Below are 19,566 nucleotides of genomic sequence, written 5' to 3'. Positions count from 1 at the left end.
ACTCCTTTAGGATGGACTGGTTGGATCTCCTTGCAGTCCAGGGGACTCTCAAGAGTCTTCTTCAACACCCCAGTTCAAAAGTATCAATTCTTCAGTGCTCAGCTTTCATTATAGTCCAACTCTCACATCCAGATAGCCTCCATGTGTTTGTGTTTTTTATAATTTTTTATCATAATTTATTTCTAATCTCATAGCATTGTGGTTCAGAAAAGATGCTCGATGTGATTTCAATTTTCTTAAATTTACCAAAGCTTGATTTGTGACTCAAGATGTGGTCTATCCTGGAGAATATTCCATGTGCACTTAAGAAGAAAGTGTAATCTGCTACCTTTGGATAGAATGTTCTATAAATATCAATTAATTCTCTCTGGTTTAATATGTCATTTAAGGCTTGTGTTTCCTTATTAATTTTCTGTCTGGATGATCTCTCTATTGGTATAAGTGGGGTGTTAAAGTTCCCCACTATTATTGTGCTTCTGTTGATTTCCCCTTTTATGGCTGTTAGCATTTTGCCTTATGTATTGAATTGTTCCTATGTTGGGTGCATAAATATTTATAATTGTTATGTTTTCTTCTTGCACTGATCCCTTGATCACTATGTAGTGTTCTTTCTTGTCCCTTAGAACAGTCTTTATTTTAAAGTCTATTTTTTTATGTTATGAGTATTGTACTCCAACTTTCTTTTGATTTCCATTTGCAAGGAACATCTTTTTCTACCATTCACTTCAGTCTGCACATGTCACTATGTCTTCACTGGGTCTCTTGTAGACAGTATGTATACAGTCCTTGCTTTTGTACCCATTCAGCCAGTCTAAGTCTTTGGTTGCAGTATTTAATTCATTTACATTTAAGGTAATTATCTACATGTATCTTCCTCTTGCCATCGTCTTAATTATTTGGGTTTGGCTTTGTAGGCCTTTTTTCTTCCCTTCCTCTTTTGTTCTCTTCTCTTGTGTTTCTTGCCTAGGAAAGTTCCTTTATCAATTTGCGTAAAATAGCTTTGGTGGTTCTGACTTCTCTTAACTTATGCTTGTCTGTAAAGCTTTTGATTTCTCTGTCAGATTTGAATGAGAGCCTTGCTAGGCAGAATATTCTTGGTTGTGGTTTTTCTTCTCTTTCATCTTTTTAAATATATCTTGAACCTTATTTCTGACTTGCAGAGTTTCTGCTGAAAAATAAACTGACAACCTTATGGGGGTTCCCTTGTATGTTATTTGTTTCTTTTCCCTTGTTGGTTTTAATTGTTTTTCTTTGTATTTAATCTTTGTTAGTTTCATTAATATGTGTCTTGGTATGTTTCTCCTTGGGATTATCCTGTATGGACTTCCCTGGTGACTCAGTAAAGCATCTGTCTATAATGCGGAAGACCCAGGTTCAATCCCTGGGTTGGGAAGATCCCTTGGAGAAGGAAATGGCAAGCCACTCCAGTACTATTGCCTGGAAAATCCCATAGACAGAGGAGCCTGGTAGGCTACAGTCCATGGGGTCGCAAAGAGTCAGACACGACTGAGTGACTTCACGTTCACGTTCACATTCACATTCACGTTCACATTATCCTGTATGGGACTCTCGGCACTTCCTGGACTTGTGTGGGTCCTTTCCTTTCCTTTCCACATTACAGAAGTTTTCAACTATGATCTCTTCAAATATTTTCTCAAGCACTTTCTCTTCTCAATCCCCTATGATTCAAATGTTGGTATGTTTAATGTTGTCCCAGAAGCCTCTGAGACTGTCCCCATTTCTTTTCATTCTTTTTTCTTTACTCTGTTGGGCTTCCCTGATAGCTCAGTTGGTAAAGAATCCGCCTGCAATGCAAGAGACCCTGGTTCATTCCTCAGTCAGGAAGATCTGCTGGAGAAGGGATAGGCTACCCACTCCAGTATTCTTGGGCTTCCCTGTGGCTCAGCTGGTAAAAAATACACCTGCAATGCAGGAGACCTAAGTTCTAGCCCCTGGAGAAAGGAAAGGTCACCCACTCCAGTATTATGGCCTGGAGAATTCCATGGACTATATAGTCCATGGGGTCACAAAAGGTCAGACACAACTGAGCAACTTTCACTTTTCATTTCTTTCCACTTTTTACTCTGTTATGTGGCAGAAATGTCCACCATTCTGTCTTCCAGGTCACTAATGCATTCTTCTACTTCATTTATTTAATGATTCCTTCTAGTATATCTTTCATTTCAGTTATTGCCTTGTTTATCTCTATTTATTTGTCCTTTAGTTCTTCTAGGTCTTTGTTAAACTTCTCTTGTATTTTTTCTATCCATGCCTCCATTCTGTTTCTGAGATCCTGGATCAGCTTTACTGTCATTACTCTGAATTCTTTTTCAGATAGATTACTTATCTCCTCTTCATTTAGTTGTTCTTACAGGTTTTTACCTTTCTCCTTTATCTGCAACATATATCTTTGTCATCTCATTTTGTCAAACTTACTGTCTTTGTGGTCTCCTTTCCGTAGACTGTAGGATCCTCAGTTCTCTTGCTTCTGGAGTCTGCCCTCTGGTGGGTAAGGTTAGTCTAGAGGTTTGTGCCATTATCCCCTTGATAGGGAGATTGATTGGTGATCAGAGCCTGCCCTGGATGTTGAATAGGACCTCCCCTTTGCTCTGTGGATTTCATTGCCCTGTCAGAAGCAGGTCTACTTCCTAGTTTTTGGAGTAGAAGTTCCCAGATCTATTTCTTAGCTGTGATTTTGATCTGTGGTGTGACCAGATCAGAATCACAATTTCCTACCAGGTGGAATTGGAGCACTCACACTGGGAGTAAAAACATTGAGTTTTCTCATTCAGAGCTATTTTCATGTGAATGTGTTCTGTTGTAGTCCCTTTTACCTGTTGTATGGGCTCACAAATTATAGTGTTGTTGGCACTGCTCTTGGTCCTGCCTTTACTGTGGATATGCCAGGAACTGGCCTCATAATTCTCAGGCATTGCTTTCACCCGGCCACCAGTACAGGTCCACTGATGTCAGATCCCAGCACTGCAGTAGTCATGTGCCTAGACCTACTGTGGGAGATATGGAGTCAGCTCGAACTCTATCTGTTGCTGCTGCTGCTGCTGCTGCTAAGTTGCTTCAGTTGTGTCCAGCTCTGTGTGACCCCATAGGCAGCAGCCCACCAGACTTCCCTGTCCCTGGGATTCTCCAGGCAAGATAACTGGAGTGGGTTGCCATTTCCTCCTCCAATGCATGAAAGTGAAAAGGGAAAGTGAAGTCACGCAGTCGTGTCCAACTCTTAGCGACCCCATGGACTGCAGCCCACCAGGCTCCTCCGCCCATGGGACTCTCCAGGCAAGAGTACTGGAGTGGGTTGCCATTGCCTTCTCCACGAACTCTATCTAGTCCATCCCTAATCTCATGTGTATGTACCCACAGAGCAAACAGCTACTAAAGACAGACCCATTTCTGCTATAAGAGCACTTGCTGTCTTTTTGGATGTTTCACAGGTGCTGAATTTAGAAAGCTATCTGTAGAGGTGTAAGTTGGCAGTTCATGCAGCCACAAGGAGAGATTTTGGCTCTTCTTCATCAGCCACATAGCCCCTGGGGCTCAGCTCTGGTTTCAGCCACTGCTTTGGGCAAATTTCCTACTTGCAGGGAGTTATTTGTGCCCTCTCAGAACATGCGGTGGGTCCTGGTACCCACTCACAAATTTCCTGGTAATGGGAGGTTTCTGCCCACTCTCCGGATAGTGGAGCAACTCCTCACTCCTGCTGACAGATTTCTTAGTGGGGGCAGGGGGAGATATCCACACCCTCCCAGGACAATGGGACAAGTCCCAGCACCCCCTAGTAAATTTCCTAGTAGGGAGAGCCATCCACACTTTCCTGGGCCAGTCCAGTGGGTTCCAACACCCACTGATGGATTTCCCAGTTGTGGAAGCTATCTGAACCATCTCAGAAGAGCAAGAATCGGTCCTGGGTCCCACTGGCAGAATTCTCAGTAGCAGAATCTGTCCACACCCTTCCAGGTCAGCAGGGGAGTTCTGGGACCCCCTTGCAGAATTGCTAGTGACCAGATCTGTCTGCACCTTTCCAGGTCAGAGGGGGCAAGTCCTCTAACCCACCAGCCCTTCCAAGTCAGCAGGGGCAAGTCCTGAGGCCCAGTGATGGAATTATAATTATCAGGAACTGTCCAGTCCTCCCTGGACAGTATGGGTGGGTCCTGGGCCCTGCTGTGGAATTCCCATTGGCTGGATTCATCCTTGCCTCTCCAAGTCAGTGGGGGGTGACTCCTGTGGCACACCAGAGGAATTTCCAGTGGAGGAAACTGTCCATATTTCCTTTTATTTCAATCTTGATATTCACTTGGTGATTAAAAGCTTATTGAACACAAGGAAAATTTTTTCTCTATAATTTCATCAAGTTTTTCTTTCCACCTCTTCTCCTTTATCTGTATAACACACTGTATGGATATTAAAATTTATGGATCCATCTTTAATGGATCAACTCTTATTATTTATTAACTATTCCTTATTTCTCTACTCTCTCTCCTTGCACTCAGAAAATTTACTTGCTGCAGGGGATTGGATCCAGTGGCAGAATAAGAGGATGCAGCAATCATCTTCTCTCATGAATACATCACACATACATGTGGAGAAATCCTCACTGAAAACTAGAGACAGGAGGAAAGATTCCTGGACAACCAAGGCTGTAAGAAAGAGCCACAAGGAATCCAGTAGGAAGGGAAGATAAATGACCATCAGGTTGGGATCTGGGCCCCTGGGATGGAACTGAGGGGAGATTACATGGGCGGCTTCCTCCTTGGCAAGTGAGTAGTTTGAGCCACACATTGTGCTCCCTATCCCTGGGGTCTGACAAGGGAAGACAAGCCCCTTGCCTAGTGGGAGGGCCCGTGAAACAAATAGGAAGGCTGTGGAGAGCCTGGGCTCAGCTTGGGAGAAGTGCACAACGCTTGCTTGCTACCAAGGCAGAGCAGAGAGAACCCACCAGAGGCGGGCAGGTTTCTCACATCCACCCTGTCACCCACCCTAGCCTGAGGCAAGAGAGCTCTCCATCCACCCACCCACCCCCCTTACATCACAGTGCAGCTCCACAGGAGAGTGTGGGCTGCCAGTACCAAGGGACCAGCTCCCTTGAGACGAGAGGTGGCCCAGGAATTAAGTGGCATCTGAGCAGAGAAGGGGCAGTCATGACTGGCACTTAAATAGGCCTTCCTGATCTCTCATGGTGACCAATCCACCACCACCCACAGCCCAACACTCAGACACATAGGTACCTGAAAGAAAAACCTACAAAATATTAAGAGAAATTAAATGAACAGGTATACTGTTGAAAGACAATACTCTAAAATGTAAATTGTTTTCAAGTTGATCCAATGATTTAAAACAAGCTCCATCAAAACCCTAGCAAATCATTTTTCTATAAATTGACTTTCTGGTTCTAAAATTTATATGGAAATACAGAGGACCCAGACTGAAAATAAATAAATAAATAAAAACACTCCTGATAAAAATATTGAAATTATACTGGCAGTAGTATAGAAAAATAGATCAATTTAAAAAAAAACAGGAAGTGCAGACAGAGACTTATGTCAGTGTGCCCCTGATTCCATTTCTCCCAGCCTGTCTGTCTATAAATCCCGGTTTCCCTAGGTCTCCCCTTTCCTACCTCAGTCCCTATTTCCCTCTGCTCAGTAAAATCTCCAGTATTGCTGCTTTTGAGGGCCTGCCCTCCTCTCTCAATAACTGACCCACATTCATAAAAGATCTGAAGATATTTCCACATTGGAAGTGTTGGCTATGATTCTATGAGAGTGGATGAGATTTTTACTGTTTATCTTGGATGAGGAGAAGCCTCCAAATCAGCACAGGCCATGACATGTGACTCCAGCTCAGACATTCCAGTTCTCAACTCCTGAACTTTGTGAAAAGCTGGCACTGCTGAGCACTGTGGAAGAGTGTGAGCAATCTCTGGACTTTTGGTCAATGGTGTACACTGAGCATCATACACCCAAACCCTGCATTCTTGCTAAGAAAAATGACACCTTTGGGTTTAGCATGGTACCAGCATGTTTAGAGTGTGCTTATTCAGTATATGACTACTAATTTAAGGGGCTTCCCAAGTGGCACTAGTGGTAAAGAGCCCACCTACTAATGCAGGATATGCAAGAGATATGGGTTCAATCCTTGGATGTGGAAGATTCCCTAGAGAAGGCCATGGCAACCCACTCCAGTATTCTTGCATGGAGAAACCCATGGACTGAGGAGCCTGGTGGGCTACAGTCCATAGGGAGGTGATAGTACTATCAATTTTAAATGTTTATTCTGGACTTCCCCAGTAGCTCAGTTGGTAAAGAAGCTGCCTGCAATGCAGGAGATCCCAGTTTGATTCCTGGGTCGGGAAGTCCACTAGAGAAGGGACAGGCTACTTGCTGCAGTATTCTTGGGCTTCCCTGTGGCTCAGCTGGTAAAGAATCCACCTGCAAGGTGGAAGACCTGGGTTTGATCCCTGAGTTTGGAAGATCCCCTGGAGAATGGAAAGGCTACCCATTCCAATACTCTAGCCTATAGAATTCCATGGACTATATATATAGTCCATGGGGTCACAAAGAGTCAGACATAACTAAGTAACTTTCACTTTGCTTCACTTCACCTTTAAGTAGGACCAGTGGATGAACTATATGATCAGTAGAATGAAATAAGCAAATATTAATTCTCCTAACTGATGAAATAAGACATCTTAAAAACTAATAATATAGGAAGGACTTCCTTGAGTAAATTATATGAGTGTGTCCAGTACAAAAAGCATTATGGATCCCAGCATTTAGACCATGTAAAACAAATATGATGAGAATCAGATTGTCAAATTATCATCTGACTTTTTTCCAGCAACTGATGACCATTATGATTCCATTTCTTATCTCTGTGGACACTGCCCCACAAGATCTGGGTAATTTTTTTCTTTTTGCTAAAGTTAATTTTACTGTAGATTCATTAGTAGTTTAATTAAAGTCACCAAGGACATTTCTGCTTGTTCCCTTAATGGCTCCCTGTGCACTTACACAAATAAAATCAGTAAAGCACATGCTATTTCTATTCATGAATACGTATACAGTAACTCATTTCTTTGCACAGAGACCTCTGACTATCTTCACTTCTACAGCCAGGGAGAGTTGCTAGCAATTGTTTGCCATTGTTTTTCCATTCTTTCAGTCACAGACTTCAGAGAAGTTTTAATAGTATTTTAACGAGAGATAAGAACTCTCATCAGATTCCATTTTCCATGTGGTGATGGTAAAAGCAAAGGTCCTGGTTTGTAGGTCACTGCATATTGCCTTGCATTTGCAGACACTCTTACCTGGAACAAAATGTGGGACTCGAGGGGATGTCAAAGTTAACTCAAAATTATAGCCACTAGCATCTAATGTTTCTCAGACTCAAAAAGAAATTTTGCATTAAATTTTCTGAAAAGTTATGGGAAACAACCAGAAAGTAAGTATGAAATGTTTGTTGTTTATGTACCTAAAAGTTTGAAAAATGGAACCATGGAAGTAGTTGTAAATGCAGTCCCTGGGTAAGGCAGTGAGATCTTTCTGATGGAATAACCTGAGTCCAAGAAGTATCTTCACGTTCAGAGAGGATTTGAAAAGCAATCTGAGCTGCCACTTTCTTCTGTATAACATGGTAATAAACCTGAACACAACTCTTGAGCATTTTTTGGGGGAAGTGATTAGAATTAAGGTAAGAAGGGTAAGACCAAATGGAGACACATTAATAATACTGGACTCTAATGTGTTTCTAGGGAATCTTCCTTTCTTTCATATACTATTCTATGAGTTCTAGAGGAATGCTGCTGTTGCTGCTAAGTTGCTTCAGTCATGTACAACTCTTTGCAACACCATGGACTGTTGCTCACCAGACTCCTCTGTCCATGGGATTCTCCAGGCAAGAATACTGGAGTGGGTTGCCCTGCCCTTCTCTAGAGGATCTTCCCCATCCAAGGATCAAACCCATATCTCTTGCATATCCTGCATTGGTAGGCGGGCTTTTTACCACTAGTGCCACCTGGGACGCCCTCTAGAGGAATGTAGAAGATAAATACGTGTGTATCTTATTGTGAAGGACAAAAGCAATGTTATCTTTAAATAGAAAAATGAAAAATATCAATTTTCTATAATTCTTCATAGCAAGATGTGAAACAGTCCTAGCCTAAAAGTCCAGTATTAAATGTAATTTCTTTACGTTAATGATTTTCCTCTTCAAGCAATGATTCAAACAATGATGTGAAGTTATCTAAAAATCTCACTCCGCCATTTCCTCTGAACTGCGAACACTAAATTAAACATTCTTACAATACGTAATATGGTATTAACTGGGAGTCAGTGTGTTGACAAGGATGTAGGCCCTGGGTTATGCAGGCAGAAGCAGCTGAGGAGATGAACATTAGCAGTATGAGTGGGAAGACACGTGACTCTCAGTAAAGCATCATGTCTTAGCCTTAGAGAGCCATCTGATGGGCTCACATTATTCAAAGGTTTCCAACACTCTGGCAAACCCTTTATCCCATGACAGTAGGTGAGCTGACTTTTCCTGTGAAGGTGTCTAAAAATCCTATCATGCTGTAGCAATCCTCCTCAATAGAAAAGACATAATGCCTTCTCTAAACTTAGAGGGAAACAACACTTAAGGTATTTTCTGAGTAATATTTTAAAACATCACATGAAAAAACATTCATGTTACCAAAAAAAAAAATGGTGTCTTATGGGGAGATTTCTTCTATTCATTTACTAAAGTAAACCTGATGCCCTGGAAATACTGTTTGCAACCAAGACATTTGAAAAGCTGATATTTTAATTAATGTGTTATTATTAGAATTGACACTAAAAATCCTAAAATTACAATTTCCTAGAAACAATTAAGCTTTGGATCTGATGTGAACTGGCCCAAATTCTAGCTCTGACACTTCTTAAAATTTCATTATCACTCTCCTCACTGGGCGTGGTGGGTGAACAGATAGGAAATGTGAGAAATGAAAAGTGCACAAGGGCTTCCTGGTAGGCAGTGAAATGATGACTTCTTTAACATGAAACAACACAGGAGGCCATCACATAGAGAAACTCAAAAGGATGGATTGTGATTCTTTATCTGCTTTTAAGAACATGCACACTTAATAGCCAGGTTTTATTTATTCTCCACGCCATTTAGTCTTTGTTAATAGTAATGCCTGATGATACCTGTTCTTTGTGGGAATAGCTGCAGAGCCTGAGTCTATCCTTGGGCCAGACGACTAAGAACAAAGAGGTTTCCTGAAGCCATGAGAGTAGTAGAAATGATAAGTAACATTTCAAGGATGAGGTGTGTCCTCAGAGAAAGAAATCATGGCAAAGAAGGGAGTTCTTTCCCTAAGATATATTCTCACTCTTCTGCATCTTGGAGGATATAGCCTCAGAAGGATTTGGGGAGCTTAAATATCTGTGCAAAATCTATAGAACCCCAATAAGGATCATGGAAGCCTAAGGTCAGGATTCTGTTTTCCCAGAAAACCATCAGAACATCCCATTGGTCAGTGATCTGTGAAGGCTTAGGATGGGTGGAATGTTAGACAACAGATGGAATTCCTGTTGAAACAGGAATTCAGGACAAAAAAAAAAAAAGCATGCTGTTAAAACTGGTACACAAGAGAGACACAAATTAATCTTTCAGCACATTATCTGTTATGAAAGGGGCTCAAAGTAGAAATTCTGGAGGGGGATAGGACTTAGGAAATTTCATGGTAACTCTCATTCTGTTCCTCAGTTCAGTCAGTTCAGTAGCTCAGTCGTGTCCGACTCCACGATCCCATGGACTGCAGCACGCCAGGCTTCCCTGTCCATCACCAACTCCTGGAGATTGCTCAAACACATGTCCATCAAGTCGGTGATGCCATCCAATCATCTTATCCTCTGTCATCCCCTTCTCCTCCTGCCTCAATCGTTCCCAGCATCAGGGTCTTTTCCAATGAGTCAGTTCTTCACATCAGGTGGCCAAAGTATTGGAGCTTCAGCTTCAGCATCAAGACTGTTCCTAGGTCACTCAAATAGTAAAAACAAGATTAAGAAATTATTTGAAAAGGATAACTTTTGCAAAGCATGAAAAATAGTACAACTAAGGCACTTGTGGTGTTTTTATTACCATAAGGTAAAAGAATGACTTGTTGACATGTTGTACGAACAATTAGGAAGATAAAACTTTTATGCATCTGTTTCTATTACTCAACATTTGTGAGTCTCCTATTCTATACTGAGGATTAGATACCACGGTGGCTGCCAAAATTTCAGAGGACTGTGACATAGATGTTAAAACTGATCCTGTAACTAGAATGGAAATAAAATTTCAGATGAATGCTTTTCATGAACATTCTGAAAACGAATTTAATGTAGAGTCCAGGGAAATGAAGTATGATTCAATCACTTTTCTACATCATGATTATTGATGATCAAGTAAAAGCTTTAAAATGTTCATCTGCTGCCTAATTCAGAGAAGGCAATGGCACCCCACTCCAGTACTCTTGCCTGGAAAATCCCATGGATGGAGGAGCCTGGTGGGCTGCAGTCCATGGGGTCGCTTAGAGTCGGACAGGACTGAGCGACTTCACTTTCCCTTTTCACTTTCATGCATTGGAGAAGGAAATGGCAACCCACTCCTTGCCTGGAGTTCCCAGGCAACCCCCGTTCTTGCCTGGAGAATCCCAGGGACGGGGGAGCCTGGTGGGCTACAGTCTATGGGGTCACACAGGGTCGAACACGACTGACGCGGCTTAGCAGCAGCAGCAGCCGCTTCCTGATTCACTACTTTATTCTACATAGCTTGTTGAAATTTATTTTTATATTCTATTCCTCAGATTAAACACTTATAATCTATTAATACAGACTTCTTATGTATCTGAAGATAGTGATGAAAAATCATTCTGCAATAACAACATTCATCCTACTAGGATTAACAGACGACCCAAGACTACAGGTTTTTCTTTCAGTGTTTCTGTTTCTCACCTACACTTCCACTGTTGCTGGAAATCTAGTCATTATCCTCCTCACTCTGGTGAGCTCTCACCTTAAAACACCCATGTACTTTTTCCTTCAGAATTTCTCCATCTTAGAAATAATCTTCACAACTGTCTATGTTCCTCGATTCCTGTACAGCATGACAACTGGAGACAAACGAGTGACCTATAATGCTCGTGCTATCCAGTTATTTTTTGTCATCCTCATCGGGGCAACAGAATTTTTTCTTCTAACTGCCATGTCCTATGACCGCTACGTGGCCATCTGCAAGCCCCTGCACTACAGCACCATCATGAGTGAAAAGGTCTGCACCATTCTGGTCCTTTGCTGTTGGCTGATTGGGCTAATTGTCATACTCCCACCACTCAGCCTGGGAGTTCAGCTAGACTTCTGTAACTCCAGTCTCATTGACCATTTTGGCTGTGATGCATCTCCTCTTCTAAAGATTGCATGCTCAGACACTCAATTTATAGAGCAACTTGTTTTAATCATAGCAGTGCTGACCCTCATACTCACACTAGTCTGTGTAATTGTGTCTTACATGAACATCATCAAGACTATTCTAACACTCCCTTCGGCTCAGCAAAGAAAAAAGGCTTTCTCTACTTGTTCCTCCCATATGATAGTAGTTTCCATCACTTATGGGAGTTGCATCTTTATCTATATCAAACCAGCAAAGGAAGGTGTGGCCATTAATAAGGTGGTGGCCCTTCTCAACACTTCCATTATCCCTTTGATGAACCCTTTCATTTATACTCTACGGAATAAGCAAGTCAAACAAGCCTTCAGGGACTCTATTAAAAAAAATGGCATTTCTTTCCAAAAAGTAGGTGACTAAAAATATTTTATAAAGTAAAAATATATACACATAAGTATTTCATCTTTTACTATGTGTTCTAATTCAGATCTACAGAGCAGAACTAAAGGTACAGTCTGATTAATCACTGAAATTTCTTTTCTATTTCTCTAAGAACCATGGCCTGAAAAAAAGTGTTATGGCCTTAATTCTAATAGGCCTTCATTCCTTATGGCTTACTTTCATAAGTAGGAATGAATATAGATTTCCAGAATCTATACAACCCCTCACCATCCTGATAGCTGAACCACAGAAAGACAGTAACAAAAATATGAGATGGATTTTTTTTCTATTCATTCCTCTAGTTTTACAGCTCTTTGGGGGCAAAATTATTTATCTTAGGATTCCTTCCTGATCTAGCATCCACTATCAAGAAGAATAAGTTGGCCTTCCCTGGTGGCTCAAGTGGTAAAGAATCTGCCTGCCAATGCAGGAGAGACAGGTTAGATCCCTGGTCTGGGAAGAACCCACATGTCATGGTGCAACTAAGCCTGTGTGCCACAACTATTGAGCCTGTGCTCTAGAGCCCAGAAGCTACAACTACTGAGCCTACAAACTGCAACTACTGAAGCCTATACCCTAGAGCCTGTGCTCTGCAACAAAGGAAGTCAAGGCAATGAGAAGCCTGCGCACCACAATGAAGAATAGCCCCCACTTGTTAGTGAAAAGCCTGCACAGCAACAAAGACCCAGCACAGCAAAAAATAAATAAATAAAAGAATAGGTAGATGAAATTTTTCTAATCTTGTTTTTTATAATGCACCCCACCTTGCTACAGACTAAAATGGAACTATTTCATTATACTTGCTGTTAAACTGTTTTGATGTTTTAATTTTTTTTTTTAATTTTGGGCATTACTGCCCTTTGTTTTGTTTTTTTCCAGTTTCGTGTATATATATATATATTAGCAAATAGCATTGTATTAGCTTAAGTTATACAACATTATGATTTGATATATGTATATATTGAGAAATGGTTACCACAATAATTTTAGATAACATCTACCACCTCACATAATTACAGTTTCTATGTGATGAGACCACTTTAAGATGTTGTTTCTTGGCAACGTTTACATAAACTACAGAGTATTTTTAACTCAAGTCACCATAGTGTACATTATATCCTCAGGACATATTTATTCTTATGACCAGAATTTTGTACCCTTGACACCCTTTACGCATTTCCCTCAGCCTTGGCCAAACACCAATCTGTTCTCTGTTCCTATGCATTTGATCTTTTTAGATTCCACACACAGGTGATATCATACAGTATTTGTGTTCCTTCCTCTGTTTTACTTATTTTCCTTAGCATAACGCCCTCAAGGTCCATCCATGTTGTCGAAATGGCAGAATTTCCATCTTTTTATGACTGAATGATATTCCTTTCTATATATACCACCTCTTCTTTATCCATTCATAGACCATCTATGGATACTTAGGTTGTTTACATGTTTGGGGCTATTTTAAATAATGCCACAATAAACTTGGGAGTGCAAATATCTCAATGAAATATGTAATTCCATTTCCTTCAATTACATAACCAGAAGAGGGACTACTGGATCATAATATACTTCTATTGTATATTATAAAGCTATTTTTATATTTAATATATATATTATAGTACTAAACAGAGTGCCAAGGTTCCCTTTTTCCACATACTTACCAATACTTATCTTTTTATTATAATTTTATTGTTATTGTTGTTATAGCCATTCTAACAGGTCTGAGGTGAAATTTCATTGAAGTTTTGATTTGCATTTCCCTGATGATTAGTGATATTACGCACCTTTTCATGTACCAGCTGGCTATTTTATATCTTCTTAGGAAAAATGTATATTCAAGTTCTCTGCCCATTTTTTGCTTAACTTGTTGAGATATCTTTACTATTAAGTTGTACAAGTTCCTTATATATTGAGGCTAAGAACCCCTTTTCAGATACATGCTTGCAAACATTTTATCCCATTCCACATGTTGTGTTTTCACTTTGTTTATTCTTTCCTTTTCAGTACAGAAGCTTTTTAGTTTGATTTAGCTTCTCATTTAATTTTGTTTTTGTTGCTTGAGCTTTTGGTGTCATATTCAAAAAAATCACTGCCATTATCAAGGAGCTTTATTCTAAGAGTTTTACACATTCAGGTCTTAATATATAAGTCATAAATTAATTTTGATTTGATTTTTGTTTATGGTGTAAGATAAGGGTCTAGTTTCACTCTTTTGCATGTGAATATACAGCTTATCCCTTCATTTATCGAAGAGTCTATTATTTCCCCATTGTGGGTGACCACCTATTTTAGTCCTACAGACAGTATGGTCATCTAAACAACACTAAAGATCTCTTCAGATCAAACATTTCCACTCTTCTGGCCACGATGATAATGACACTTATTTTATCTGTTAGGTTTAAGTGATGCCACCTGATGCCTACACTACAGGTTTCCATCATTCCATCGAATTCAGGGAGCTCTTTTTGATAGCAATATTTCCCATTGTCATCCCTTGCCTTCAAAGAATATTCACTACAGAGTACTTCAGGAAGCCAAGTCTCCTCATCAACAATGTATTTCGCAGAGGCTGATGAATGGAATGTACCCTAGAACTTCCAGGGCCATTCTTATACAGTAGGCAAGGAAGTCTTACATAATAAATCTACTTCAGTATTCCAATCTCCCTAAGTCTTTGGATGCATCCTCAACAACATAAAGAAGAAGTTTTGGAATTTCAACTTCATCCAGTGTAGGGAGTTGATGGGTACTGGGGAAATTAACACATTTTCAATAGGTTTCCCATATTTTTCTACATTTGCTTCTTTTTGTCCCACTTTTCTACAAGGATGGTGTTTAAAAACATTAATACACATTTAATTTGCACATTTGGGCCAAATAGAGTCCTGTCCAAACATTTGAGAGGCCAGAACTTGAAAGGATAAAACTGTTTCTAAATAATTTAAATATTACCAGAATAAACTTAAAGAATCTTCATAAATATACAGATACATCGAGGCTTCCAGAAGGCAAAATCCATAATGTCTGACATAATAAAAATTACCAGACATTCAAAGAAGCAGGAAATCCAGCATATAATGAGAACAATGAATAAAAACAGACCCCCAAAATGGCATAGATAATATAATTAAAATAGAATATAGTTAAAATAGCAATATAACTATACCCAGTAGGTTGAAGACTATAGAAAAAGAATATTTTAAGTAAAAATATTAAAATTATTTAAAATATTCAAATCAAATTTACAGAGATTAAAACTGCACCATTGAGAAAAATAAACATTGAGTAGTTTTAATATCAATTAAATATTACAGAAGAAAAATTTTGTTAACTGGAAGAAGCAGCAATAAAAGTTCTCTACATAAAACATGCAAATAAATAGATCACTGAACAAAATTAACAGAGCATCAGGAAACTGAAATAAATTCAAAAAGTCTTATACGTTGTATAGAGAGTCCTTTTAAAACTAGAAAGGACTGAAAAAGTTTTTGAAGAAATGAGCAGGTGACGTCAGCAAAATAGTGGAGTGAAAAACAACTTTGTCTCTCCCCTTAAATCTACAACCAGTAAAACATCCACAATGCAACCCAAGAATATTCTATCCAGCAAAGTTATTATTCAGATATGAAGGAAAACAAAGACTTTCCTAGACAAATAAAAGCTTAGGCGGTTCATCAACACTAGACCTACCTTATGCATGCATTCTAAGTCACTTCAGTCATGTCTTAATCTGTGCAACACTATGGACTATGTAGCTCACAAGCCTCCCCTGTCCCTGGGACTCTCCAGGAAAGAATCCTGGAGTGGATTTCTGTGCTCTTCTCCAGCGGGTCTTTCACACTCAGGGATGGAACCCATGACTCTTACATCTCCTGCATTGGCAGATGGGTTCTTTTCCACTAGCACCACCTGGGAAGCCCAGACCTGCCTTATAAGAAATGATAAAGGGGGAAGGCTCATAGCAATGCAGGCATACCTCAAGAAATAAGAAAAAGTCAAATAAATAACCTAACTCTACACCTAAAGCAAATAGAAAAGGAATAAATGAAGGACCCCAGGGTTAGTAGAAGGAAAGATTTCTTAAAAATTAGGGCAGAAATAAATGCAAAAGAAACAAGAGGCCACAGCAAAAATCAACAAAGCCAAAAGCTGGTTCTTTGAAAGGATAAATAAAATTGACAAGCCATTAGCCAGACTCATCAAGAAACAAAGGGAGAAAATTCAAATCAATAAAATTAGAAATGAAAATGGAGAGATCACAGCAGACAACACAGAAATACAAAGGATCATAAGAGACTACTATCAGCAATATATGCCAATAAAATGGACAACATGGAAGAAATGGACAAATTCTTAGAAAAGTACAACTTTCCAAAACTGACCAGGAAGAAATAGAAAATCTTAACATACCATCACAAGCACGGAAATTGAAACTGTAATCAGAAATCTTCCAGCAAACAAAAGCCCAGGTCCAGAAGGCTTCACAGCTGAATTCTACCAAAAATTTAGAGAAGAGCTGACACCTATCCTACTCAAACTCTTCCAGAAAATTGCAGAGGAAGGTAATCTTCCAAACTCATTCTATGAGGCCACCATCACCCTAATACCAAAACCTGACAAAGATGCCACAAAAAAAGAAAACTACAGGCCAATATCACTGATGAACATAGATGCAAAAATCCTTAATAAAATTCTAGCAATCAGAATCCAACAACACATTAAAAAGATCATACACCACGACCAAGCGGGCTTTATCCCAGGGATGCAAGGATTCTTCAATATCCGCAAATCAATCAATGTAATACACCACATTAACAAACTGAAAAATAAAAGCCATATGATTATCTCAATAGATGCAGAGAAAGCCTTTGACAAAATTCAACATCCGTTTATGATAAAAACTCTCCAGAAAGCAGGAATAGAAGGAACATACCTCAACATAATAAAAGCTATATATGACAAACCCACAGCAAACATTATCCTCAATGGTGAAAAATTGAAAGCATTTCCCCTAAAGTCAGGAACAACACAAGGGTGCCCACTCTCACCACTACTATTCAATATTTTTGGATTTTAGGCCACAGCAATAAGAGCAGAAAAAGAAATAAAAGGAATCCAAATTGGAAAAGAAGAAGTAAAACTCTCACTGTTTGCAGATGACATGATCCTCTACATAGAAAACCCTAAAGACTCCACCAGAATATTACTAGAGCTAATCAATGAATATAGTAAAGTTGCAGGACATAAAATCAACACACAGAAATCCCTTGCATTCCTATGTACTAATAATGAGAAAATAGAAAGAGAAATTAAGGAAACAATTCCATTCACCATTGCAACAAAAAGAATAAAATACTTAGGAATATATCTACCTAAAGAAACTAAAGACCTGTATATAGAAAACTATAAAACACTGGTGAAAGAAATCAAAGAGGACACTAATAGATGGAGAAATATACCATGTTCATGGGTTGGAAGAATCAATATAGTGAAAATGAGTATGTTACCCAAAGCAATCTATAGAGTCAATGCAATCCCTATCAAGCTACCAACGGTATTTTTCACAGAGCTAGAACAAATAATTTCACAGTTTGTATGGAAATACAAAAAACCTCGAATAGCCAAAGCAATCCTGAGAAAGAATGGAACTGGAGGAATCAACCTGCCTGACTTCAGGCTCTACTACAAAGCCACAGTCATCAAGACAGTATGGTACTGGCACAAAGACAGACATATAGATCAATGGAACAAAATAGAAAGCCCAGAGATAAACCCACGCACCTATGGACACCTTATCTTTTGCAAAGGAGGCAAGAATATACAGTGGAGAAAAGACAATCTCTTTAACAAGTGGTGCTGGGAAAACTGGTCAACCACTTGTAAAAGAATGAAACTAGAAACACCATAAACAAAAGTAAACTCAAAATGGATTAAAGATCTAAATGTAAGACCAGAAACTATAAAACTCCTAGAGGAGAGCATAGGCAAAACACGCTCCAACATAAATCACAGCAGGATCCTCTATGACCCACCTACCAGAATATTGGAAATAAATGCAAAAATAAACAAAAGGAACCTAATTAAAATTAAAAGCTTCTTCACAACAAAGTGAAAGTTGCTTAGTCATGTTCGACTCTTTGCAACCCCACGGACTAGGCAACCCATGGAATTCTCCAGGCTAGAATACTGGAGTGAGTAGCCTTTCCCTTCTCCAGGGGATCTTCCCAACCCAGGGATCAAACCCAGGTCTCCTGCATTGCAGTCAGATTCTTTACCAGCTGAGGCACAAATTCGTGACGCATTCCATATTTCTCACATCCAAAGAGCGGTGGCTGCACAGGCACCGGAGGGCCTAGAGGAGCTACTCCATGTTCAAGGTCAGGAGGGGCGGTGGTGAGGAGATACCCCTCATCCAAAGTAAGGAGCAGTGGCTGAGCTTTGCTGCAGCAGCCATGATGAGATACCCCACGTCCAAGGTAAGAGAAACCCAATAAGACGGTAGGTGTTACAAGAGGGTATTTGATGCAGACACACTGAAACCGTAATCACAGAAAACTAGTCAATCTAATCACACTATGACCACAGCCTTGTATAACTCAGTGAAACTAAGCCATGCCCTGTGGGGCCATCCCAGACAGGTGGGTCATGGTGGAGAGGTCTGACAGAATATGGTCCACTGGCGAAGGGAATGGCAAACCACTTCAGTGTTCTTGCCTTGAGAACCCCATGAACAGTATGAAAAGGCAAAATGATAGGATACTGAAAGAGGAAATCCCCAGATCAGTGGGTGCACAATATGCTACTGGAGATCAGTGGAGAAATAACTCCAGAAAGAATGAAGGGATTGAGCCAAAGCAAAAACAATACCCAGTTGTGGATGTGACTGGTGATAGAAGCAAGGTCCAATGCTGTAAAGGGCAATATTGCATAGGAACCTGGAATGTTATGTCCATGAATCAAGGCAAATTGGAAGTAGTCAAACAGGAGATGGCAAGAGTTGACCATCGACATTCTAGCAATCAGCGAACTAAAATGGACTGAAATGGGTGAATTTAACTCAGATGACCATTATATCTACTACTGTGGGCAGGAATCCCTTAGTAGAAATGGGATAGCCATCATGATCAACAAAAGAGTCTGAAATGCAGTACTTGGATGCAATCTTAAAAACGACAGAATGATCTCTGTTTGTTTCCAAGGCAAACCATTCAATATCAAAGTAATCCAAGTCTATGCCCCAACCAGTAATGCTGAAGAAGCTGAAGTTGAACGGTTCTATGAAGACCTACATTTTAGAACTAACACCCAAAAAAAAAGATGTCCTTTTCATTATAGGGGACTGGAATGCAAAAGTAGGAAGTCAAGAAACACCTGGAGTAACATGCAAGTTTGGCCTTGGAGTACAGAATGAATCAGGGCAAAGGCTAATAGAGTTTTGCCAAGAGAACACACTGGTCTTAGCAAACACCCTCTTCCAACAATACAAGAGACGACTCTACACATGGACATCACCAAATGGTCAACACCAAAATCAGATTGATTATATTCTTTGAAGCCAAAGATGGAGAAGCTCTATACAATCAGCAAAAAAAAAAAAAAAAAAGACTGGGAGCTGACTGTGGCTCAGATCATGAGCTCCTTATTCCAGTTGAGCTATTTTCAAATCCTGAAAGATGATGCTGTGAAAGTGCTGCACTCAATATGCCAGCA

At 39.8% G+C, this 19,566-nt stretch overlaps 1 protein-coding gene across 1 annotated transcript; it reads left to right on the top strand.

Annotated features, from left to right (window-relative positions):
- Positions 1-10,893: 10,893 nt before the first annotated feature.
- Positions 10,894-11,838, top strand: LOC109558739 (olfactory receptor 6C2-like). The gene has a single exon (XM_019960070.2). The coding sequence runs from the start codon at positions 10,894-10,896 to the stop codon at positions 11,836-11,838; it is 945 nt and encodes a 314-aa protein (XP_019815629.2).
- The last annotated feature ends 7,728 nt before the right edge of the window (positions 11,839-19,566 follow it).

This window comes from Bos indicus, chromosome 5, assembly GCF_029378745.1.
Source record: "Bos indicus isolate NIAB-ARS_2022 breed Sahiwal x Tharparkar chromosome 5, NIAB-ARS_B.indTharparkar_mat_pri_1.0, whole genome shotgun sequence".
Taxonomy (NCBI): domain Eukaryota; kingdom Metazoa; phylum Chordata; class Mammalia; order Artiodactyla; family Bovidae; genus Bos; species Bos indicus.
Note: the sequence above shows the minus strand (reverse complement) of the source record. Positions and strands in the feature narration are given on the sequence as shown.

Bases quoted from the DNA above. Each gene is read 5' to 3' on its own strand.
- LOC109558739 (XM_019960070.2), top strand. From the start codon at position 10,894: ATGAAAAATCATTCTGCAATAACAACATTCATCCTACTAGGATTAACA.